Source organism: Lepidochelys kempii, chromosome 7 (genome assembly GCF_965140285.1).
Source record: "Lepidochelys kempii isolate rLepKem1 chromosome 7, rLepKem1.hap1, whole genome shotgun sequence".
NCBI classification, from domain to species: Eukaryota; Metazoa; Chordata; order Testudines; family Cheloniidae; genus Lepidochelys; species Lepidochelys kempii.
This window is the reverse complement of record NC_136386.1, coordinates 115144623-115171175: the sequence shown is the minus strand read 5'-3', so window position 1 is coordinate 115171175 and position 26553 is coordinate 115144623. Positions and strand designations below refer to the sequence as shown.

Genomic DNA, 26553 nt, shown 5'->3' with positions numbered 1-26553 from the left:
TTCTGACTTATAACTCTCTTTTTTGCCAGCTTCTTTTTGAGGGGCTTGTCATGAAACCTAAACCTGATTATGGATCTTTGGCAATGCCTTCCAGCCTGGTGCATAGAATGAGGCTGTGTACCATCCTTAGTGCCCTTCTATGGAACATCATTGTGGGACCTGCTGATAAGACTAAACAGGTACTCTGATGAGTTAGTGCCTACATCCTCTGGAGCTTGCTCTGATTCATAGTGAAAAATATGTTGTTGCTAAGGTCTCCTTTGAATAAAATACTAAGCTGAAATCTTTTCTGCCTGGTGGAGGTTAGATTTGCATGACATTGAAAATAATAAACCTTAATTGGTACCTCAGCCTTGTGGTCTGGCCAATACCTTCTCAGTAAAATAGGTTTTAATTCTAGGTTACCAATCTTGGGGTCTGCAGTTGTGGAATCAACAAAGTACCATGGCACTGCAGTGGCTACTTTGCATCCTGAAGTAAGAGTGCCTCTCACAAATCAGTTGCATATAACTTAGGCCATGTCTGCACTACAAACTTTGGCTGATGCAAGTTATGTAGGCGGAAAGCCACCAGAGTTAGTATATTGATTGTGTGCGTGCATATTGGTTGGTTCCTTTGCCACTGTGTGTACTAATCAGGGGTTCTTGTGTCAATGCACAGCAGGTGCACCATGGACAGATACACCAGTGTGCCATTTGCCCACATCCAGCACAATGTCTTTTAAGAAATTTTTCCAGTGCATAATGGGTCAGAAACTAAGGGTGCAGGGGATCAAGTTTCCATCATGCAACTTTTTCCATCTCATAATGCCACCTATATCCCATAGTTTTTTAAGAATCCCACAAACTTGTTCTGCCATCTCTGAAAAAGGCATGGAGCCTGCAGAGCTCTACACTAGTGTCAGGAACGTTGCAAACACAGGGCAGTGTGGGGAAACTTCACCAATATCAGTGTAGGCTGGTCAGGGAGGTGCATGACACTTGCATCTTTAAGAACACAGGGCTGTTCAGAAAGCTGCAAACAGGAACAACACCAAGGAGAGATTCAACTACCAGCTCAGCAGGTGGAGAAAGACAGTTGAATATGCTTTTGGTAGATTGAAGGGGTGCTGACATGATGTACTGATAAGATTGGATCTCGTGAGAAAAGTATCCCAATGTTATAGCTGCCTGTTGTGTCCTACATAATATCTGAGGCAAAAGTTGCTGCCATGGTGGAGGGCAAAGGTAGAGCGGCTGCCTGAGTTTGAACAGCCAGGCACAAGGGCCATTAGAAGAGTTCAGCATGGAGCTATGCGGCTAAGGAAGGTATTGAAAGAACACTTTAACCATCCGCTACAGTGGTGTGATGGACTGTGCTTTACCTGACCCTGAAGTTTTGGGGTCTGTTAGGAATTGTGCAGTGCTTGCTGTACATTTATGAATACAACGCTCTTTTAATGAATCTAGGAATTATGAGGTGCTTGCTGATCACACACAATTATTACACTGTTTTTCACTGAACCTATGAGTCCTGAGGTCCTGCACAATTACAAGTAGTGGGTGCTTTGAGTAGTGCGAGGCATTCTGTGGTATATGTTGTGAAGTAATAAATATAAGTAAATATTAATAATTAATAAACAATAAATATGTATTTCTTTAAAATAGAACTTGTGTACCCAAAACAGTGCAAAAATTGTATGCAATTTAAAAAAAACACATGCAATAACTTCTTAAATAAGCTAACAGAATAGAACTTTAAAATCAGAATGGTAGAAAATATTCCTCTCCATTTCAGTTTGGTTATACATATACCATCCGTTGCTCTCACATGCTTATTGCAACGTCAGCTTTGGAGTGGCTCTGCACAGCACCAGTCTCAGCCATGGCCTGTTGGAGCATGGGATGGGGAAGTAAGGAGGGAATTTTCAGTTGCTTGAATCAATAATATTTTGTCCCCTATTTCCATGGGTACAAGTACAGGGCAATGGCACTGAATACTGGCACTGTTTTCCACAGGCAGTGGTGATTTTAGCTGATATCTCACTCCTGAGGGTAACAAAGGTGCACAGAGAGCACAGCTGCTGGTGGTGTCCTAAAACCAGCTGGGCCTGTATGTCTCTAGCCTTTTTACTGTAATGGTGGATGCTGAAGTCACACCGGAGAGTGTCCTTTGTGGGCGAAGAAATAAGGCTGCCATCCCTAGAAACGTTTGGAAGAGGATTGCAGAATACCTTCCTCCAGGAACATTTAATTGATATCTCTTAGGGATGTCCATAGTACCCTCCTAACTACATAAAGAAAGTGCTTCACCTGGCAAACCTCCTGCCTAATCCTACAGGGGAATAAAAAACTGATACCTCTTCCTCTGTTGTACCTCTGCCTCCTCTTGTATGAGTAAAACAAAGAAAAGTCATCGATACCTGTGCCCTGCTAATTTGGGGATGGTCCGGACACCATCTTTGTTTGAACGCTGTAAGGAAAAATTCACTCACAAACCCAAGATTCCTTCCCCTTCACTGGGCTCTTGCATACTCAGCTGGTAGGATATGAGAGACTGCAGTGGAATCTCAAAAACATCCTGGCTTGGGGCGTAGCTGGATTTCCCTCTCACAACCGCAATTGTCCTCTTCACCTCTTCCTTCTCGCTGTTCATGTCTGGGCTCTGTGACTTGTGCTCCTCAAAGATATCCACAGTAGTCTCTCGGCTGCTGATAGAGTATGGCATGCAGCTTGTAAAATCCGTAGGTTTGCAGCTCCATGCCAGATTGATTTTTGGCCTCCTTGGTCTTGTGGTACACCTGCTGGAGTTTCTTCACTTTCACACAGCACTGTTACTGATCCCTGTCATACCCCTTTGCCTGCATCCCCTGTCCAGTCTTTTTGTAGATGTCCATGTTTCAATGGCTTCCATAACTGTGCCTACGCAGCCTCTTCTGCCCACAGAACCAGGAGATCTATTACCTCCTGTCTTCTCCAAGCAGGAGTGTATTTAGTGTGTGGAGCCGACATGATCAGTTCAACAGTTGCGCCCAACAAGGGACAGATGCTAGGTGTGCTTGCCAAGCTCAGCGATCAGCAAAAGGCATTTCAAAAATGCACAGGAGTTTTTAAACGGGGCTGGGGATGGCTTCCAGTCTCCATGGCGCCTGGTTAGTGATTTCACAACTGTGACCAGAGCAGTCATTGTTGGGCATTGTAGAACAGCTGCTGGAGGCATGTTGTGGTTGACATAAGTCACGCAGTGTCTATGCTCTCACTGTGTTGACCTCAGTAGGTCAACCACAGTTGAAAGCCATTCAGGGAGTTGTTTTTGCTGCATCGCCATAATGGGGTGCTTATGTCAGCCAAAGACAAATTTGAGTAGCAGAAATAGGTTGATGCAAGGTGACTTAGGTCGACCCATCTTTGTAGGTAGAACAGGTCTTAGGCAACCAACCACATCTTCTCTCTGCCCAGGGATGGATCTCTTTTTCCACCCAGTGGACATTTGTCAGGCACAGAGAACGCTCAAATCCTTCTAATTAGTCGGGGGCGGGGGGCCAGTTTCTCCCTCATCAAAGAATATACTTAAGCCTGAAGACCTCTTCCTGACTAATGGGAAGCTCATTGGACCATTGATACGAATACATTGCTTGTTACTTTGTGAAGTAATTTGGGAAAGGCGTATGATTTTTATATAGAAGTTTTATAAAGACAAATGTACTAGTTCATTACTTAATATCCATTTCTTTAGAAGTATTTCCTGAAAGATCTTAACCTTGATTCTTTCACTCTCTATAGATTTATGGACCCATTTGATCTAACTTCTATGATCATAAATTTATTTATGTCCTTCAAAATCTGGGTGGTTTCAGTAAATGAAAGCAAAGTCTCTCTTGTATGCTTTCATCACATGAAAGTGGATTATGTGATCTATTCTACATCAGCTGAAGTTGCATGTTTTCATTTGGTAGCTGACCTTTCAGTACAAGCACGTATTCTGTGTCTTGGTTTCTCTCATTTGTTGTTGAACTTGCCCCACCTCTGTCATGTAATGTTCTTTAAACAAAATGCTTCCGGCCTGCATTTTGATGTTCCATACATCTTTATACCAGGAGTGATTTAATGGGTTTCCCAGCAAGCTGCTGCAGAGAAGCAGCCTGTAGGCATTTTCAGAGGTTCTCACTCTTGCAGTAACATCATGACTTAAGATATTTAGCTAAGTGTGTACATGTTCTTTTAAAAAACAAAACAAAAATCTCTAAACTTCATATTCTCCTCCAGCAATGTCACAAACTTTTACTCTATGGCCACTGTCTCCCGTTACTTTGGATGAGCCATTATTCCCTGCCCCCCTCCAATCCCCATTAATATGGCTGCCATTCTCCTAAAGCCAAATTAGGCTGTAGCTAATGGCCAACATGCTGAAATTTCAATGGCTCTGAAGCCAGACTGGGCTCACTTAAAATGGTTACCCCCATTCATCATGTACCAATTGATTAGTGTATGGGGGATGAAGGGAGAGGTACAGAGAGAGAGAGAGAGAGAGACCCAGGAATCTGGGGGAGCTAGTGGGAGACTGAAAGGGGATCAGTAGAATGTGAGGGAGGCTGGGGTAAGCGACAATGGAGTGAAAGGGGAGTGAAGAAAACATGAGGGCACATCTTGCTGTGAGAGAGAAGGGAGACGCAGGTGACTATAGAGGTAAATGGGTTAGTAGGGTGGGAGGTAGGTAAGTGGTGGAGAGGGAAAGAATGAGAGATCCACCACCTGAGGGATTAGCAGAGTGAAGAAAAATCAGTCTGTTGTGTGCATTTTATGGAACAACAAAAATGTTTGTGTTCATTTTAAGGTTGAATTTTCAACCTGAAGTCGTTACAAACCAGTGTATTGTACTATTTTCTATTCAAATCTTATTATTTTAAATACAGTCTCTTGGTAATTTTTATTTTGCTTCTTAGGGTGAGGTTTTGTTTTTTTGTGACCCAAGGACCTCTTGATACCAATTGGAATAGGGCATGGGGTATATAAGGGTAACAGAGATCCCTTGGATCCAGGTCTGCCAAAGAATGTTATATAAGATCTCTAATGAAAGCCTATGGCACACTGGTCTTCATAATCATTGTGAAATGTATGTACAGAGAATATGTGAAGAGGGGTGTGTGTGTGTGTAAGAGATTCTTATTTCCCTCCACCTGATGACGTGCAAATTGAGTACTATATGGGTCACAATGCACACTCATTTACAGTCTGAGGAAAAGGCCCATCAATAGATTGAAAGGGCTGGAGGAAAAAATGAAAACAGCAGAGATTATCCTGTTTAGAAGTAAGATAATGAACTTTTGAAACTATATCTGGGGTGCATGTGAATACCCAGGGATTACTTCAGTCTGTGAGGGCAAGCTGCCTGTAGGCTTGATCTTGTGAGACGGCTTCTCAGCCAAACTGGTTGAAAACACTAGGAAAAGGACTTGGGGTAAGTTGTCTTGTAAGAGATAAGGGGATGTTATTAAGTTAAGTTTAGGCTCTAAAAAGCATTATGATAGTTTTTATAAGTAACTATTTGTTTCCAAAAAGAATGAGGAGTACTTGTGGCACCTTAGAGACTGACAAATTTATTTGGGCATAAGCTTTCATGGGCTAAAACCCACTTCATCGGATGCATGCAGTGGAAAATACAGTAGGAAGATATATACACACAGAGAACATGAAAAAATGGGTGTTGCCATACACACTATAATGAGAGTGATCAATTAAGGTGATCTATTGTCAGCAGGAGAAAAAACCTCACTCTACATCACTTGTGTATCTGTTCTTTTATAAACTTATTCTTCTTTTATAAAATATATGTACTCTGTGCTAAGTAGTGGGGTGATCTGAAGTTGATTCTTGCAAACTATGCGCTATTCCTTTGAGAACAGCAAATCTGAAAGTTCTGTGATCCATCAGTGGGAGATTTCAGAGTAGCAGCTGTGTTAGTCTGTATTCTCAAAAAGAAAAGGAGTACTTGTGGCACCTGAGAGACTAACAAATTTATTTGAGCATAAGCTTTCGTGAGCTACAGCTCACTTCATCGGAGCTGTAGCTTATGCTCAAATAAATACATTTGTTAGTCTCTAAGGTGCCACAAATACTCCTTTTTTTCTTTTTATCAGTGGAAGAGGGGCTGACTGTTCCAGAGGGAAGCTTGGAGGACTCGGGGGTTAGTGTTTATGCCTATCGCCAACCTGCGGAGGGCTGAAAGGTAGCTTGTGTTGCCAGAAGCTGGTGGTTTCAGGGAGCTGATCCACAGCAGGCACAGACAAGACTTCCTCATGCTAAGGGCAGGTAGTGGTTAGGTGTTTCACAACCCTGGATATCTCTGGGAAGTGTCAGAGTTATTTTGAAGTATGTGGGTTGGCAATACTACAATCACTGTATGCTTCCTGTCTGTCTCTATGTAGCACATAATTTTTATTTGGTGAAAAATGGTCTGGTAAAACATGTTCCTAAACTATGCTCTGCAAAACACTCGGTGGCGGTGCATGGAGAGCTGGTTGATCAGGTGGTACTAGCTGTTTTCCTTATTTGCCTTATACAGCTGAGAGGACCAGAGTAGATGTATCATATGGCTATCTGCATACTTTTGCATCTAAGCAATTGCTATGTTTGCTACAGGATTGTTACATGAGTGGGAGGGGAAAGGGTCTGTATGAACATTAATGGGGAATCATATAATCTATGATGATCTTTCTAATATTGAGAAATCCAAGCTACAAAGAACTTTCAGAACCCTGGTATTTAATTCATATGGCCCAGAAATGTCCAGTAGAAGAGATGTTACAATGTTCTGCGACACTGTTCATAGAAATTAATTTGGCTTGATGTTATGCCCATTACTTGTGACTTTCTTGGGAGTTTCATTTCAGTTTCATAAGTGTAGTGGTTGGCATGCTAGTATGAATAGTTTAATTTAAAGAAAAAATCACAAACTCTGAGGAAAAGTATAAAGGGGACAGGGTTAAGTCGATAAACTATAGGCAGTGGATTATTTACTGACTTTCATCTGATAGAGCATAAAGCAGGAACTGCCAGTCATCAGCTTGTGGGGAAAAAAAAGCTAGAAAAAGCCAAGTCTGAGCAATTGACCTAGTATTTTATCAAGTTAGCTATCGATTCAGCACAGCATGTATCTACTAGTTCTATCCCAGCAATGCCTGCTTGCAGCCTGGTATGTTGCCATAAAGGTGGGCATGTACTCCTCCTTCAATATGCTGTGAACTAGACAGCCTAATTTTGGCCATTAAACTGTTAACATTATTAAACACAAAGGAGTGTGTGTGTGTGTGTGTGTGTGTGAGAGAGAGAGAGAGAGAGAGAGACTGACCTCTGTTAATATAATCTGAGTGCTAATGTTAATAAGAAATTCTGGAAATTTAGAAATTAGTATTCAGATAGCAATGTTAACTTGGACACACATAATTTTTTGTTTTTTTTGTTAACTGTTTTACTTAATGTTAGGGTGACCAGACAGCAATTGTGAAAAATTGGGTTGGGGTAATAGAAGCCCATATTAAAAAAAAAAAAAAAAAAAGCCCCAAATATCAGGACTGTCCCGATAAAATCGGGACATCTGGTCACCCTACTTAATATACTTACTGTTTTATACTCTAAAATTGTAGAATGTGCAAAGTGGCAGATGTATTGTTGAGCTTGCAACCTTTATACTACATTAGACTTTTTTCCATTTAATTATTCTTTTTCAAACATAACTTTATTATACTTTCAATGGAGATATTAGAAATTTTTCTCCACTGTGCTAATGGGATGTTTGGTTTCTTTACTATTCAATGATATAAAGCAATATTAATAATGTTTAACTGAGATTTTCTTCTACCCAACATTGAGTAGCAAGAGTAAAACATCATATGACCAAAACAGTGATGATGATGATGATAATAACATTGGGGGACACTTAGAAGTAGCCAGAAGGATTCTTTTTAATATTTAACCTTTGGAAAGGCCCATTTTAAAGGCTTTAATATTTTAAATTAGGTCCTATCAGATGGTATAATTTTCACAGTACTTCCTCAAATCCTGTGGTGAGGACAAAAGTGCTATAGGATGTCAGTCATAGCCAAATCTGGAGAAAAGTGGGTGTTCCCTATGTGTTATGCAAGATTCCCTTGGTAATAAGAGAAGAGATCATTTTGACTCCCAATGATGTTTAGACAACAGATAAAATATGCACTCAACAGGGTTGAGATCTGTGACAGAGTCACAGTAACCGAAAAGTGCAAGATCGAGGTTTAAAAATCATGTAAAGACATCAGCTTTCAAGAGGTTCCTCTGCTGCTAGATTAAACTGCTATGTGTTCATGGCATAGGAGAGTAGAAAAAGAGGGGGAAAAAAATTCTAGCATTCACAGATAGCAGCCACTTCAGACCACTTACATGTAGACTTTCATTACAAACCCCTATTTCTTCAATACCCAATTATGAGAGCCCAGGCAAAGGATAATAAGCCGCTAATCAACAGATGGAGGCAGGAAATAAAACTGACATCATTTCCCTTTCTGAAGGGGAATGACCTGGCTGAGCATATCAGCAGGTGTTCCAGTATCACTAGACACAAGAACTTGGATAGATAGCAGATGGCTATGCTAGCTGAAACTAGGGTTTGTATACATTTTTAGTTTGTGTTTGGCTATTCTGATATCTTTTAACCCTTTACCATAGCAGCATTGGTTAGACAATTGGTTAGACTCCCCTGAAAAATATGTTTCTCCTTGCCCGTGCCACTTTAAGGAGCACTCTGTAAAGAGCAGTCTCAATACCCTTGACATCACCACTTCATTTAGAGGCTTACAGGAAAACAGCACCTTATTTTCACATTTCCATTTCATATGTCTGTCTAGTCCAGAGACTGGAATTTAGCTGGACTTTCCACAGCCCCACAGTAGTGTTCTCAGGGCAGACCAACAACCCAAAACCACCTTGAGAGCTATCTTATAAATGTACTCCAGCTAACATCTACTGGTGAGGTGGCTCAACGAAATCTAATGGTCAAGCATATCAAGAGATGGATTAAAAGGATCCAAATGGACATATGATCTCTGTTAGCAGGAAATCAGTGAACAAGAGTGGTGCAAACTTCATACCAAAATCAGGTTGAATTTCAAATTAAATGGGATCATGGAAACGCAATGAGATGACCCCAGAATATATCAGAGCTGCCTTCCACCACCTACTCAATAACCTTTCCCCAAAGAGGAGCAAGAGAGAGGCTGGTAGTTGGTGATATTGTCCGATTTTTTGGGGGGGTGGGGGAGGAGGGGAAGGATTTTTTTTAGCAGGGGTCTATTGTAAGTATAGCAGAATAAAAACAGTTCTTTGAGATGTGTTGCTCATGTCCATTTTATGACCCACCCTCATATCCCTGTGTTGGAGTTAGTCAGCAAGAAGGAACTGAGAGGATGCGGGGCCAGAACAGAAAGTGCTTGGCACTAAAGCCACCCCAAAGGATACCACTGAAGTGGTAATTCTCCAGTAACCGTGCATGCACACACCTAACATGGAATGGACACGAGTAACATATCTCCAAGAACAACAGTTACGGAAAGGTTAGTAAATGTTTTTTCTGGGGCCCTCTGGAGAAACAAAGGAAGTCTAGTGATTGTATTTAGGCCCTGCTTACCAGGAGCACTTCTGAAGGATAACAGGTCACAGTAGACCCTCTCTCATAGACAAGAGATTTCACTTGATTACTTAATCAAGTTTGCCTCTGTGCTCTGGTGAAATTCTGTCATCCTGTCTTCTTGACAGGCCGCCTGAAAACCAGATTATTTGGAAAATGGTGATGCTTGTGGGCAGTTAGTGTGGTAGTCTGTCTCTTAACTTGAGAGAGAGGGTCAGAAATGTACACACTGAATATTTGTGTTCCCCAACACAGTGCAAGTTTGACCGGGCTTGTACCTTTCCACAGTGATCCAGGTTCTTCAGAAAATAGCACAGCTTCTGATGAAAGTCATCATTCTGGTTTTCACAGCTGTACTCACAATTGTCTGCCTATGGGACGGGCGACATTGATGTCTTCAGGCCTAAATCTCTCTGATTATTTGTGTGTCTGCTGTCATTGTCTTGAGCAGTCAGGCATAAAAAGGGGGGTGTTTTGGAACAGGTGCAAACAGCTGCTAACTCAGTACTTAGATTCTATGGTGAGAGGAACCTTAAAAATATCTGTTAATCATTAGGCTGCATGCATATATGTCTGCTTTCTGTCCAACTTGGTTTGAAGTGTTTTTCAGGGCATAGTGCAGAGATAGGCAGCTGTGACCCCTTAGATGACTCATCCTGGCCCTCTTAACTTTTCTCCAGAATGGTCTGGACAAGAATTTGAATACAGGTTTACCTGTCACCTTTCTGTTCCTGGTGAGACAGGGTAGACCAGATCTCAAGAGAAAACTACTCAATAGCAGCAGCTGAGACGTACAAACTTAGTCCTCTGGGTGTTTAACGTGGCTCTAAATACCCTGACAAGATTTTCATTTAAATACATGACAAAAGTGAATGACATGCCACCTCAGTCAGATGTCTAGTTATTTACTGGAACAAAGTGACATTGTCAGTCGCTTTTTCTTCCTAAATTTGTCTTCTCCCCTTCAACCTCACTCAGTAGATGGTCTTTCCTTTCACCCAAAGTCGTCAGATGAAGTGTTTGCAGTAGATTATAGAATAGTTCCCCAAGGGAAGCAGTGGAAGACACATTGTATAAGATATTGAAACTAGATTGAAGTTCTAATGTCAGGAGGAATCCTCTGTTGGTAGAAAGGTGGTCTAGCTAGTATATTCTATGTCTAATTTCTATTTTGTGAAATTTTAATTTAGAAATGAACACTGTCAGAGAGGCCAAATACTCGTCAGAAGACTGTGAACAAAGGCCAGTGGTAATCAAAAATTAATAAGTCAGGAAGGTGTCTTGTGGCATGGGATTGGTGTTAACTTTGTTTTATTGTGACAGATTATTCACACCCTACACACTAGTGTAATAATCTTTGTCAACTGTGTGCCTTGCAAGGTATCATCTAAAAACTAATAATTTGCTAGTCAGGATTGTCCTGATAAAATACGTGTGGCAACATGGTATGTGAAGTTATGAGATATCCCTGTATGATGTTAAGAGTTTATGATCAAAACAGGTCCTGACTTGAAGTGTTTGGTCAGTAACTTTGCCGGAAGCACGTGATGAAATAGTTTGCTTCAATCTAATATTATTTTTTAGGCACTAGTAAGCTTTTTTAAAAAAAATCATTTCTGACTTTTATGCCTCAGTACTTGTACTCACTTAAAATCTCTCTCTTTGTCGTTAATAAACTTCTTTTATGGGTTTATCTAATCCACTCTTTAAATTGGTGTTTGGGTGATGCTGTTTAAGACAATAAACTGGTATACTGCTCCCTTCAAGGAGTAAGGGACTTAAATATTCGTACTGTCCAGGAGAGGTACAGAACCTACCTTTCTGGGCAGTTCAGGATATACATTTTGGGGCCACCCTGCAGTACAACCAAGGCTGGTGAGAACCAGAGCGTAACTGGCAAACTGCAGTTACACACAGACACTCAGGGTGTGGCTTGCATGCTGGAAGGCTGTTCATGAGCGGCCCAGGTGGGAGCTACTTCAGCAAGGCATTGTGAGGCACCCAAGGGTTGCGGGGCAGGATGACATATCCCCTCACTAGTCTCACTATCTCTACCCATTATGTCATGCTTTTTAAACACTTTTGTTTATATATTGGAAAGGGAACAAATAGCACGTGAATGAACTTTGCAGATGAAATTACATTGAGAGGTTTTCCTTTGTAAAATAGAGGAATTCTACAAAAGGGCATAGAATGGATAGAAACATAGGCAGAATTTTTTTAAAGAGATTTAACTTGGGAAAAATACAAATGAATACATCTGGGGAATAATAATCAGAAGAAATTTTCAATGGAAGGGAGACATCTGGACTGTGGGAATGCTTCAAGAGGCCTGGAGGTAATAGTCGATAGCTGATTAGATATGAGTTTGCAGTGCAAAAGGCAGGTGAGGTTTCAGGCCACATACAGAGAGACACCTCTTAGTTTAATAGTAATTTTCTATCTATCTAAACTCTGGTGAGATCACAGCTAGAATGCTTTGACCAGATTATGGCATCTGATTGAAGTTGTTGACAAACTGTTGTACAGCACTTATAAGAACCAACTACATGTCTAAAGAGACTGAAGGAATAGGCTTCTGATGAAGGATTAAAAGAATTAAATATACTTAACTTGCTTAAGCAATGCCTAAAATTGCGAGAGGGAGTGTGGTAACTTCAAAAACATCCAAAAGGTAAAAACACCAAGTAGAGAGGAGCTATTTAGCATGGTTTTTGGGGATACATATGTAATCAATAGTAATGCAGTGCCTTTCTTAGCTTTTTCATGTTTACATTTATATCCTTAATATTGTATCACATCATCTTTTTGTATGCAGTGTCCATTTGAATTAGAAGTAGTGATGATGAACTTTTGAGCACCATTTGTAAAGGATGCTTTTGGTCTGTGACCTTTGGTTTTGGGAAAGCCTTTTCTTTAGTAAGTTATTAACATTAGAAAGCAGAGTTCAGCTAAATGTTGGACTTTTTTTGTGAATACAAATGTTTCTTCACATTAGAAATCTGCTTCTGTTACTCCTAATGTGCACACAGAAACAATGAATTATAATTATCTCACAGGTGACCTGCATTCTTCCCTAATTATGTGTATAATCTAGTAGGTTGTTTTAACATTGGCCATCTTGGTGACATGCATAGTCCATTGGTCATGAGGTTTGTGGTAGAAGTTGTTGTTTTGTTGGCAGAAGCTGCATTTTTCACCAACAACATAATACAGAGTGTGTATTCTTATGGGGGGTTATCTTGACCTTCATGCCTGCTCTCACCCCATAATGAAGCTGAAAAAGTATCTGATTGTTGAAAAGAAAATTTGTAGACCTGTGACTTCTGCGTAGAATGTGTGATGCTCTCTGTCTGCATTAACTTCACATTAACATTTTTACTGATGGTTTGATTTGGCTGTGCTCTTGTTGGAAGACATTTGATTTTGTGAAGTGGCAGCGTTCAAGTTATAGGTTGTAATCTTGTCTTCTGTAGTTTACCTGTAACAATTTGGGGGGAGGAGGGAGATTTGAAGTGTTTCAGGGATTGACTTTTGTCATCTAAACAATTCTGTTGGATTGATGCTTTCATTCACCTTAGTTTTTATTTGGGGAGGGGGAGTGATCAGAGCGGTTTATTTTCTATGGCTATAAAGCATATCATCTTTAAATTTTAACTTTTCTTTGAAAACAGTTGAAAGTCAGTTTTTTATTACATTCCAGATTAGCAATGTGGAATCAGTTTCTTGCCTTGTAGACAGAACTGATCAGAAGTTAGCTTTCTACACTTGGTTAAGCCCCTTTTGGATTGAGGTCTGAAATAGTTTGATAAAATGACCTCGTTGACGTACAAAAATAGAAGTTCAATTTGTTGCCTTCATGTGACCTGTTTTTGAGACCATCTGCTGAAAAATGTTTTTGAAGCAGTTAGGATAAGATCTGTTCATGACACTAAAGTTGAATGCATTTTCTTTAAAAGGTTGTCAATATGATTTAACTCTCCATAAAAAGACACTGTCCACTGAATACTTTAAAAGTAGACTAATTAAAAAAGCTCTGTTATTTCTGGGAGAGCACCTTTTAAATAGAGAGGCCAATTTTTCTCTCCTAAAAAAATCAGAAAACACGATTGAAGAGCTTTCTGCTTCACAGAGGATGCTTTAAGGAACTAAGGTTCCAATTCTGCAACATATAATGTGTGAGGATAGCAGTCTGCTCAAACATGGTACATTGCTGGATCAAGTCTTAGCTCTCCAACTTTACAGGGGCAACGTGAAACTGTCTATGTACAAAGTACATAAATATGTTTTTAAAAATAGAATTTCTCCCCACTAACTGTATTAAATTATAGTAATCTTAGATGTTCCTGATATTTACAGTAGGTGCAGTTTTCAGACAGAAATGTGATTTTTTTCAAGTGGGCAGTGTTTCTTTAACCATCTGAAATACTCTAGAAAACCGTATATTGAAAAAGAAAAAAGTATTGGCAAAACTTTTTATTGTTTATAGATTTATCACATGATTTACCAAAAAAAAAAAAAAAATCCTTGTAACCATTCTGAAATACATCGAGGTGGAAAAGTACGGCTGGGCAAAAGGAATAACTGGGCTAGAGTGGGCCATTTGTCTGAAATATATCTAGCTTTGGGCGTCTGTAGACTAGTTCGATTAGTAATTGGGAGAAACGCTGTTCCTTAGTTTAGTTTCGAAAACATGCAATGCTCTGCATCAGTTATTTGGCTCACTGCTGAAAGTACATAGAAACGAGGAGCAGGGGCTAGTGGTTTCCCTTACCAACGTGAACATTGTGGATGAGTAATTAAAATATAGAATGTGGAAAAGTAGGCCGGAATTGACTAGAAATGAATAAGCATGCATTCTGTTGTACAGATGTTGGGAACAGATTATTTTGGGCACCTCTATCTAAATCTTATTGGATTACTATGTAAAATCAGTCATATGCCATGTAGATTGTTTCTCTTCCCATTGCTGTTTCCTTCTTTATTTTGTGATGTAGCTGTATAGGTAGTTATTTAGCAAAATATCCTGTCTGCCAGGTGTGGGAACTAGCTGATTGTATTGTAATACCAGATCATTACTTAATTCATATGCAACATAGCCTAGCATATGGAAAGCATTATAAATCTATTTACAGTGTGGCTGGTCTGATGATAACATTATATTACATTCCCAGGTGAGGCAATTTAAGCAATTGGTTTGCCATGTGTAGGCTATGGAAATTAGCTTCTAGTATGCTTTAGTAATAGACTAACTTCATTGTTATGCTCAGATTAGTATAACAGAATTCTTACACTTGGGTTGCATGTACCCTGCTTCACATGTAAAATCATACAGGGGGTGGTACTGCAGATCACAGTTCTTAATTAGTTTAAGCTGAGTTAATTCATTTTATTTCTAATTTTAACTGTGGCTGCCCATGAACACATTCAGTTCAGTAGGGAAATGTTAAGGCTTGGGTCAAGTAGACAGATTGTTTAAAGCCAAATTGCCAGACAGAACTGAGCAAGTGTATCTGTGTGAACAGGGCTTTAAGAAAATCATCCAATCAGTATGCAAAAATCTTGTTCATAAACCAAGTGAGATCTGCCTAGAATCAGAAATTATTCCTTGGCAGAAGGTCTGAGTACTGTAGTACATTTAAAGCAGCTACTGAAACTTTCTTTGTCTAGAAGTTCTTCTGGCTAGTACCTTAGGCCCTTTGTGTAACTGTGTGCATTATACTATACCGCTTATGATCTCTGAGCGTGTACAAGTATACCGATATACTCAGTAACGTTAAACACTTGTGCACAGAACTTAGCACATATACATACAAAATGCAAGGAAAACTTCTGCTGTATTTGACAAACCTTTGCAGAGAAAAACTGTACATAGAAGCTCTGAAACTCATATTGAGCTGCCCAGAAAATGCATTGGATTACAAACTCAGTAAAGCTTCTGTCTTTTCTAGAAACATACATATAAAGTACCAGTAGACAGTGGTAACTGACAACTAAGACTAAAAATGTTGACAATTTTTTGATTTGCCTGGTTAGCTTATGTATAGAAGTCATTAACTATTTATAAAATGCATTATGAATTGGGTTCCTTCAAACTGTAGCAGAATGTGTGACATTTCCAGCTCAAACTATCATGCTTGCATTTGGCTAAAGTACATATTTGTATACTGTTGATAGTTATGAAGAAAAAAAAATCTTAAAATATTTATAATCATCAGATTTGTATTAATCCGTTTTCTTGTTTTTAATTTTGATTAGTCAAATATAAGTATTAGCCAAATCACTACAATCATTATTTTTATTTTTTGTTAACGAAAATAAAGTATTGATGTTTTGTACAAATCCTGATAGAACAAATGAGCACTTTAGTTCCAAGGTCCTTTTATATTATTGATCCAGGTGGTGGTGAAACTGTGATTAAAAAGTAATATCAAATTATTTATTGATTAAGGCAAAGAGTTGCACCTAGTCGTAGTCAAAAGATTATTTCTTTCAGTACAACTGCTGATTTTCTGATCAGGCCAGATCATTGTAATAAAAGAACAATGGTACAGACATTATTAGCTGCACTTATATTGACATGAATGATAGGTATAGTGTCTTTTTGAGGGGGGAAAAAAATAGAATGATTGCAAAAATGTTGCGATTCTTTGTCATAAAGCACACTTTTTCTCATACAGTCCCTTGTAAATTGGAACAATCACCACTTTAATCATTCAAATGAATTATGTGAAACCAAGAACTCCTCAAACTCTCTATAATTAGCCAAATGGTACACCTGACAACAAACTAATGGAGCATGATGTTTACCATTGCAAGGTAACAGTGAGAAATATGGTTAACATTACCAATGTCCATGGTGCTGCGCTGTTAGGTGATTGTGTAAGACTGTACACTTAGATTGCTGGACCTCATATGTAGAGATTGGATCTTAACCAAAAAAGATTAGATATTTATTGTAGTGTTGTAGCTGTGTTGGTCCCAGGATATTCGAGAGACAAGGTGGGTGAGGTAATATCTTTTACAGAAGTTGATCCAGTAAAAGATACTACCTCACCCACATTGTGTCTCTAGATATTTATTGACATATATTTGTAATTTCCTTCCTTGTTTGATGTGTATCAAGTAAAAATATGAAAATAATATAATTGAGCAATCTATGCCAATTTGTTGGCTTTTTGGTGAAAAAAGAGAAAAACAAAACCCATCTCCATATGATTTCTTGCATACTGTGGAGTGTTTTAGTCCCCCATAGTGATGAAATGAATAATTTAAACAGGCAGCTCTGATACCACAGCCTGTTTAAAGGTTCTCATTTCCTTTAATGCTGTAGACTACTTTTGCTTGGATAGTATGAAACTGCTGCGGCTGAGATCTCCAAGTAGGGAAAAAGAGATTTAGCGCAGTTCAGTTCTTGTAGTAGGTTCATGGTATGCTTTGTCCTTGCTATGTATAGTTGTAGTTTTAGTATATATTCTAGTATTAAACACGAGCAGTTGCACCACAAATTGGTAAGCATTATGATGATGATGATCGTGAAAGGGCAAACCTTAATCATAAAGGATAAACAGCTTAAAAGTGTTGCAAGTAAGCTGGGTGGTGCCCTGGCTCAGTTCATTGGTAGTCTTCTTCCCAGTGGTGACCTATTTTCATATTTTTATTTGGTCACAAATGCAATGAATTTCCCTGGGCTTAGTCTACTCTCTAGTGAACTGTCTGCATCCCAAACTGAGGCAAGTTTTTGGTACAGTTGGCAGCCAACTCAGGTAAGGTCTAGGATTGCTGTGTTTCATGAGTTGTTGCTACAGGTACTACTGTAGGTCGGAACTGGAGTGCTTTGGCAGAGCTGTGCAGGGAAGCTTCCACAGACAGTCTAGTTGTCGGAGTATTCGTTCTAGCCACTTCCTTTCATGTATATTAAAACTTGTCATATCCACGTTTAATTTAAAAAGCGATAAAACAATCAATTAAAATACCTTGTTCCCTTTCAGTGGTAAATGTAAAAAATTGAAGCAGGAAAGTAAAATGGTACTGTACAGTTCGCTGGCAGCCACAAAACTTTAAGGCTGAGCTCTATCTCTGAAATTCTAACCATGGTGCCTAAGTGACCTTGGGATGGTTGTTTGAACCTTTGTTTTCAACTGTTCATAACTTTCTTAAAAATATGCTAATTTGGAATCAATAGGGATGAATATTTAATGAGACAGTCTGGAGTTTGAAGACAGTACAAATCATGACATGGTCTCTTAGGCCCATATTTGGCTTTCTAATTTTACCAAGTTTTGATGTGTTTATATAAAGTGAAGCAAACTAACATTTCCCAATACTGTTGTCCCTCTTCTTCCCTCCCCTCCCTCCTCCCCTCCCCGCCCACATACCCAGCCCTCAGATTTCTTATGGTCTTTTTTCCCCATAGGCCTTTACAGTAACAGCAAAGAAAACCTTATTTATTTTCTAGATCTGTCATTTTAAATCCTTTTTGGCCAATGTACATTGTTAAAAAGTTATCTCTTTGATGTAGGAAAAGCTCGGCTTTCCCTTCCCTGTTTCATGACATTACTACTGTTTTAGTTCAAGAGTTCCCATTCCAGGTAATAAGATAGCTTCGGATAAATACATCAATGCCTCCATAAACACTTCTGCGGTAATATGTAAAATGTTCTAGTTCTCAAAACTTGAATTGCATACTGTATATCCATGTATTTTACTAGGCAAGTTTTGTAGATGAACGTGACTTTTTACAATCTCCTCAAATATGTTAATATTTTTCCAATAATATATGTTGAAATTCTGCAGTTAAGGAACTTTTCAGTAACTTTACTTGCAGATTTTTATCAAATAGGTATCCATTAGGGGGCTCTCGAGGTTTAAAATGATCAGCCTTGAGACCGATGGCTTCCAAGGTTTACTTCCTAACCCTTTTTTCTTTTTGTTTTACAGAAAAGGTCACGGATTGCCTACAGTGACGAGGTGCGGAATGAGCTCCTAGGGGATGATGGGAATTCCTCAGAGAACCAGGTAGGATGCTAATCAAGAAGCCCTAGTGGGTGGCTGGAGGGTGAAGGAGGTCACTGGCACACTGGGCTTCTCAAGCTGCTCCTTAACAGCATTAGCAACAACTCATGTGGAAATGATACTGTTTAATGCAAAGCTGGGGTCTTAATCAACTTCAAAATGTTTCTTGGAGATCTTACATTTAACCCTTTACCTTGTGATCACTGTCTGCTATCTTTAAAAAAAATCTTTTCTTCTCTTTTCTTTATTATTTAGTACTTAGGGAATAACTTGAAACGCACTGTTTGCTGACAAAGCCAGGGTCTTCACCTCAAACACATGTAAAAGGAATAAAAAAGTACATAATGCAGCTTTGATAATAATGCAGTATAATTAAATCAACACTGGCAGGCAAAACAAATGAAAGTGAGCTCTCAGAATTGAACAGTACCCCTCACTTTCCTTGTGTGCCTTCTTTTCTTAACCAGGTTTTCTATCCATGTTCCAAAAATGCAAGTTGCACCAGTAAAAGCCTGTAATTCTCTCTCACACATTGTATTAGCGTTTATAATGTTATATACTTCTTTTTATGAAAGGGTGCTTAATTACTATAAGCCCTCCTTGAGTTTTATCATGAAATTGTTATTCAGGGCACTATCATCATGATTCTTATAAGGTCATAAAAATGATAAAGGAAACACTATTTTCAGAGGGATCTAACCCACCTATTAATACTTCATCTGGGATTCAAACTTGTCTTCCAGGTTTTCTATCTGAAAACTGAATTTTATTTTAAATCAATTCCCTTGTCTTCCCTCACACCAAAATTAGCATGTGGTACTTTTAAATTAGAAGTTATTTTAAAGTTTACTTGAATAATAATTTTTTTTTGCTGTGGTAACTTTGACTTTACAAGTGAAGCTTGGTAAATGATTACTTAACAATAAATTCAATTATTTGGATATTGTAAATTGGGGAGAAATAAGGACCAAATTCTGGAGTTCTATTCAGTTCTGATTTCAGTATGAGTTTTGCCTCAGGAATAGCTGAGTTAAAACTAAGTTAAAGACTTCAGGATTTGTCCCTCAATGTCCAAAATATTGAGATTAAAAAGGTTGAGTACTGAGCAAGTACAATATCAGCAGAACAATATTAAAAGGATAATTGGTAATTTACATGATGGACTTAATACGTATATTGATGAAATCATATATTGTATTTAATATTAATGTATAATATAAAAAGAGTCTGTAATAGCTTTAGACACCTATTTAAAGAGGCAGATATACAAGGTGTGAGTTGAAAGTTGTTTTTTTTAAATACAAAAGAGTATGATTGTTTTAGGGAGAGAATTTTCATAATTTGCATGTCATCATCATAAGTTCAAACATATAAAGGTGTTAAGATAGAATTTGGGTTTTCACGTCTTTTAACAACACCACTGTTTTCACATTTTAAGAGAAATTTGTGTGAGATCAGACATAAAAAGGCAGGTATGATAAGAAGTTTTACTTATAACAGAATACCTAATGTGTGAGTGCGATATAAAATGTTGTTTTTGCTTTTTAAGGAAAGGCTGAATAACTGATTCACAGGAGCACTTTCTGTGAGATGTGATCTCTTTTTGAAACTGTCAGGGAGGAAAAAAAAATGGTCTCCCCTAAAAGAGTTATATAATAATGTAATTTTAAAATTATATGCCAGCGTGGGGTTTGTTTGTTTTTGATCTTTGAAATGACCACTTGTTACCTAGGGTAAAATGTGGAGTGGGGAGAACACTTGGTTCTCTTCAGAAATGTAAATCTGTATTTGCAACTCATGTCTTAAACTTGACACACTTTGTACCACCACCCAAAAAAAAATTTTTTTTTGTTTTCTTTTTTGACAAACTTTTTATAAGCATGAAACTCTGCTGTGAAACTGGCTTATTTCTTTTAAATACATGAAGACTAATGTTCACAAAGATCTTCCTCATATTTATTGGATTGCTCCAATTCTTTCTATCACTTTTTCATATGAAAATAGAATGATGATTATACTTGTTACAGCTAAGAAAATACTTAATCATAAGAGTATCATCTTGGGTACATGCATCTGGCTGGTTATCACACACACAAACGTTTTAGTCTAAAGTTTGACATACCTTTTGGTGCTGTTTTTTTAAATCAACCATAAATGTAAGTTTTGAGTATTTTTATGTGAATAATTAGCCAACTATGTAGAAGTATTTAATCCAATAACCCAAAAAGCTGTTGCCCTTTGTACTGATATAAAAAGCAGTTTATAAATATAAAACTTTACCTGTCCAACATAACATCCCAATATAACTGAAAACTATATGAAATATTAGGGGTATCTTTCTCATGTGCAAAAGTTTGTTTTAATGTTTGACAGAATAAGTCAGGTGGAAGGACTAACCCTCAGTGTAATCCAGGGTTTAGACTAATTAATTATTTGTTATGTTTGGATTAAATTGACTAAATGAAGTGCTGTTTGTCTTTTCCTGCAATATTCAAACCTAGTTTTTTCTTAATGATTAAATCAATGAAAAACAGGTGTTGTCTAAGAATTTGTGCTTTAGCAAACTAGAAATATTGGTAAAATCCATCACTGGAGGAGATAAATATCAGGGTAGGCTTGAGGGTTAGCCAGGTGAGGGAGAGAGAAACTTCTAAGCTTGTACAATTCTTTAGATGGAACATTGGCAGTCACATTAAACTTTTTTATAACTGTTTCTTGGAGAGGAAAGGCAAATGGAATTGAATATATTTATATATGATAGTGGATTAAGTTAACTGAAAATAAGATTGGGGAGAAAGTGAAGGATCAGTTGCCTGGTTAGTCTTTTGTTTATTCAACTGTTAGCTCTTTATTCATGTTTCAAAGATATAGTTGCAACGATATACACAACTTAGTTAGTGGATACACAGAATATGCCTGAGGTTATGCAGGTAAAGAAGTACACAGAATTCAGTCTCCAGTTGTTCCTCAAAACAGATCTGCATAGCAACAATTAATATTGCAAAACATTGCAGATGAGGGTGTCCTGGTCTTTTCCCCGCTTAAGAAATTATCATCATGTGTACAGACAACTATGTCTGAGAATATGGTCATGACTCCATGCTTATGCCAAGATACGGCTAGTGTATAATAGGTACAGTATATAAAAGCTGCTGGTGTTGTCAAAATATGTACAAATTCCAGCAATCAAAATTTCTTTTAAAATTAATATATCATTGTTTGGTATGGTAGATACAAGTGATGGCATGCTGTATTTAATGAAGTAATTGCTTGCTTTGTATACATTAATTTTCTCCTAATTTAAATCCAGTGAACATAATCAGATAAAAGCACTTTGAGTTATAAAAATATGAGACAAAAAAAACCAGCCACCCTATTGAGCATGTTTGGGGGTTATCGTTTTTTCCAGGACCGTTGTCTTAAGCAGGACTTTTACTTTCAAGACATATTTGTCATTCAGACTGGCAATATTTATCAAATTCCTTGAAAGACTTGAGCGCTTCAGTGCAGTGCTACAGTGCTTAAAGTTGTGACTTCCATTTATTAGTTATATAGTTGTTTTATGTGATGACTCCATATATTTTTAGAAAGCATCTATAGGGTTAAATAAGAAACCTTTTTATGCCAAAAATATAGCGTGCAGATATTTATAGCATTACCAATCTGTTTGTTTGAAATATAATACTATTGCCTTCCATTCCCAAACTAGATTTGCTAATATGTTAGAGTAAATACTTATTAGTTAACCAGAAGGTTAAATTAAGTGTGTGTGTGTGTGTGTTTTACATCACACACTGTATGTGTGATTTGTGGTTAAAAAAAAAAATGTTGTGGCTACTTAATTTCGGACTACAAAGTTCTGATAATATTAGATTTGGGCTTGCTGTGCATAAAGTATGTCAAACTTCAGTTACAGACCAGGGGGTGAAGTTGGTCAATTTAATTCCCCGAGATCTAAAGAAGGTTGGTATCATTTCATATAGCCCTGGCAGAGCAGATCATTACCAGACACAAATCTGTTCGTTACATGCCGAGGGTTTATAGCAAAATAGACAGACTGTCATCATAAGTTCAGAAAATTGTGTGTTCGACCCACGATAATGTGTAAAGGGCGTTTAATAGAGTTCAGCATTTATTCGTTATCTGTATGCGGACAGAGACAACAGTAGCGTTATCAGTTTTTTCAAAAAAACTTGGGTAGTTTTCTGTGTCACGTGACACGCCTCACAGATGCACACACACGCACACACGCACACACACACTGCGGCGCCGTTTTGATTTTAGTCACAGCAGAAGGCTTAGCCACAAGAGATTCCGCTGGTTCAAACCAGCATAAACCAGATTTTTTTTCTTTTTTTCTTTTTTTTTAGCCTACAAAGGAACAGATTACCTCTTGTATCAATTCCGTATTGGGAGGGGAAAAAATCTTTGTTTCAAAAATATGCTGATTATCATAAACTAAAATGGTGGCAGTATATATTTAAATGCTGTTTACAACTGAGCAGCAAGCTTAATAAAAACACATACGTAAAAATTAAAAAGGCAATATGTTTCCTTCAAGTGCATTGTTAGATGGCAAAAAAATACATCTTTTGTTAATTTGAATGAATATCTCTCAGACAACATTTAAAAAAAAATCTCCCATTACCTAGCTTAGCTGCAAATCCTATGCAGAGCTTAAATTCAGCCATGCAGCACAAACAAGATAGAACATTTTTTGTTTGGAACCTATTGAAAAAACAAATGTGCAGCGTTTTGAAACTCTCTCTGATTATAGCAGGGTGGCATGCCCCAAATGGGCTCTATTGCAGGAGAGTAGTTTTAAACTTTGGCCCTTTAAGTATCATAGTCAACTGAAGAATGGTGACCTCAGAAAGAAAAGATAGCTATGTGATCAACTCCCAGATCATCTCTTTCTAAAGAGACGTAATGTTTGCCTTTTTGGGGAAGGAAGGGGGGGAAGATAGAGAGAGAGAGAGAGAGAGACTGATTTATGCTAGGCCAAGTACTTGATTTTAAGAAGTGGTTTGGTGGGTAAAGAGTGTGGTTTTCTTTATATCAAATTCTTGGAAGTTTCCTTTATCTTTCATTTTAAGTTATTGCAATTACCCTCCTAATTTATATGGTTAGTAACCTTTTGTCTCTTGTTTTTTGGTAATGGGTTGAAGTATAGGTTTAATTTTAGACCGACCATATGAAATACTAGGGAACCAATGGATTTTTATTTTTGGTCGTCTCTCTTGCTGGAGATTCTCAGTATTTGTAAACATTCTCATCTTATATAGAAGTTGAATATTAGTCTTGTGAAATTGTAAATGAAATATGAACATAGACTGAGATTGTCACTGTCCAATTCAACTGGAATCGGTGAGAAAGCTCTGTTTTTTCATACAGACCATCCCTTTGCATACACTTATTGTGAGTAATTGTACTATTTTGTTCTAGTACAACAAACTAATGGATCGCTCTCCATTTTGAGAGATACATGTTACAGTGTAGTTGGTATACAAGCTAGTTGGGTTTTTTTAAATAGTCCTGCCAATACAATGGTATTAATAGTGTTAAAAAGGTAGATTGCAGTGAACTGGACTGATTTACGAACACACCTTTATTTAAAAATATATAAAATATAGTGATCCTGAATTAGAATGCATATGCAAAGTGGATTTTTTTTTAAATAAATCATGTTTCATGATAGCCATTATTCCATTTACCTATTATTAAATGTATTGTGCACTATATAAGTATTCTCTTACACTAACCCACATAAGCTGGGTTGTTTTTAACTGGAAAAAAGGTTGCTATAATAGGTTCAATAATAATAATGCATTTACATTCTGAATGAGAATTATATGAATTGGTGCACCAGTGACAAACTATAAAGATACTATAGTCTATTAATAAGTCAGATCTGTTAGTAAAATAAGAAACCAGTTGTCACAACTAAAAAAATACAGAAAACATTCTGAAAACTTGTATATACAAAACCACTTCAGCTGTACAATCTTAGAAGAGAGGAACAGTAAACTTGTTTTTTTCTTTATAATATAGACTTCTATGAAGTCATTCCCCTTTATTTCATGATGGTGTCTTAGATGTGGTTTAAAAGAGAATTTCACACTATTCTCTTTGTTTAATGTGACAGTGTGAGAAAGTGATCTTTATTCGTTCAAAAAACTCTGCATGTAGTCTATGTTTAGGTTCTTTTAATGTGTTTGTCTGTGATTTTTAAATGCTAAACATGTAAACAGATAAATTGTCAATGTTAATTCTGTATCCTGTCACACAACTGATCTTTCTTTCCTGCCATTTCTTTCCTTTTTATCTTTTTTGTGCGTTCATGTTGCAGTTGATAAAATTACGTGAAGAGGTGAGTACTTTCTTGCTTTTTGTTGTCTAGCTTTCCCTTTAAAGCTGAGTTTCCAAATCTGAAAGTAGATCTTTTTGTTATTGTTGCAGGGAAATCTACACAAAGCAAAAATATTGATTACATTGCTTAAAAATATTCACTGTTATGTGTTTCCTCTCCCCCCCACCCCCCTATACACTATACACTTACATGGGACTCCCTAGATCAAACCTTAGAAATTAAAATTCTTTGATAGCAGAGAGAATTTTTAAAGGCATTGGAAAAAGAAGGGAAAAAAAACTATGATTTGATCTGTTCGAATATCATGATCAGATCACGTGTAGTAGTAATCTTGTTTGCATCACAAAATCTTTGATGGGGTAAATACTTTTGTACATTGGTATTGTAAATGTAAGCATTGCTTTGATGAAAACCTATATTGTAACACTATCAAACATATGTAATACTTCACTGTGCAATGAATTTAGTTTAGAGCAATTGAAATACCTATTGTATGAACTCACTGCATACACAGTGAAAATGTAGTACAAGTAGACCTGAACACACAGATCAATATTTATTATTTATTTGTGTGTATGTGGTAGATCTGTAGGTGTAACACGAAAGATCAGTATTCTGAAGTACCTGTCCTTTCACTTAGGAAATGGCTCATAAATATTTAGAGCCAGAAGTCTAAGTTTTTTATGGTCAGTTACTGAAATTTTATTGTGTATTTTCTAAAGATGCTGTCCACTGTAGTGTGTTGTTGGGGTGTGCGTGTGTGTGTGTGCGGGGGGGGGGCATGTGCAAAAGCAGGTACTTGCACTGCTTTTATTATTTTTTTCTAATTACTACCAAGAAGGGTTTAGGAGAGTCATAGTTGCTAGCAGGCCAAATTTCTGAGTAGACTCCTAGAGAGAGCTCCTACTAAACACAGTATTGACATTTTCGTATGGTATGTTAGTCTTGTCTTTATTACCTTCTGACTGAACAACACGATGATGATGATGAACTGACAAATCAATAATGGACATTACACTCTGGAAAAAGTATTTATCGTAAGTTCTAGGTGCGATGATGGGAGAGAACTGGGAACTAACCAAATCAATAGCAACAAAGGGGAGTTCTTGATTTAACAAGGCTTTAATTTTTTTTAAAGAATCTTTCACCAGTGTCCTAGTCACACTGCTTGTCTCTCCTTCCCAGTCCAAAATGGATCTAGTTGATAATGAGAAGAAAAAGAAAGCTTAAAAACAAAGTAAATATATGAGACAAAGTGAAAGCCCTACCTAGTTCCCCTCCTTAATATTTTCTTTATAGTCCCTGTATTTAAACAGATAAGAACGTTGTTGCAAGGATTCTAATAATGTGATTTCTGACTATTAAGACCAGAAATGACTTGTAGCAAAGGATAGTTCTTTAGACTCACACTTGCCGAGCCCTTTCATGGAAGCACGTAGACGTGCATATGTGTGTAGATTTATAGAAGGCTGCAATAGGAGCATTTTGCTAACAAATCATGTTTTTTTTAATAAACAAGGTTACTGACCATT

The 26553-nt window shown here is 37.6% G+C and overlaps 1 protein-coding gene across 8 annotated transcripts in view; it reads left to right on the top strand.

Annotated features, from left to right (window-relative positions):
* Positions 1-26553, top strand: part of VTI1A (vesicle transport through interaction with t-SNAREs 1A) — a 360190-nt gene that overhangs the window by 63271 nt on the left and 270366 nt on the right. For 6 of the 8 annotated variants that reach the window (XM_073354361.2, XM_078853877.1, XM_078853878.1 and 3 more), the window contains exons 4-5: positions 18577-18654; positions 25001-25021. In XM_073354361.2, coding sequence (XP_073210462.1) covers positions 18577-18654; positions 25001-25021 — 99 coding nt within the window. The remainder of the gene's footprint in view (positions 1-18576; positions 18655-25000; positions 25022-26553) is intronic. The other 2 variants (XM_073354362.2, XM_073354365.1) reach the window with 1 other exon arrangement.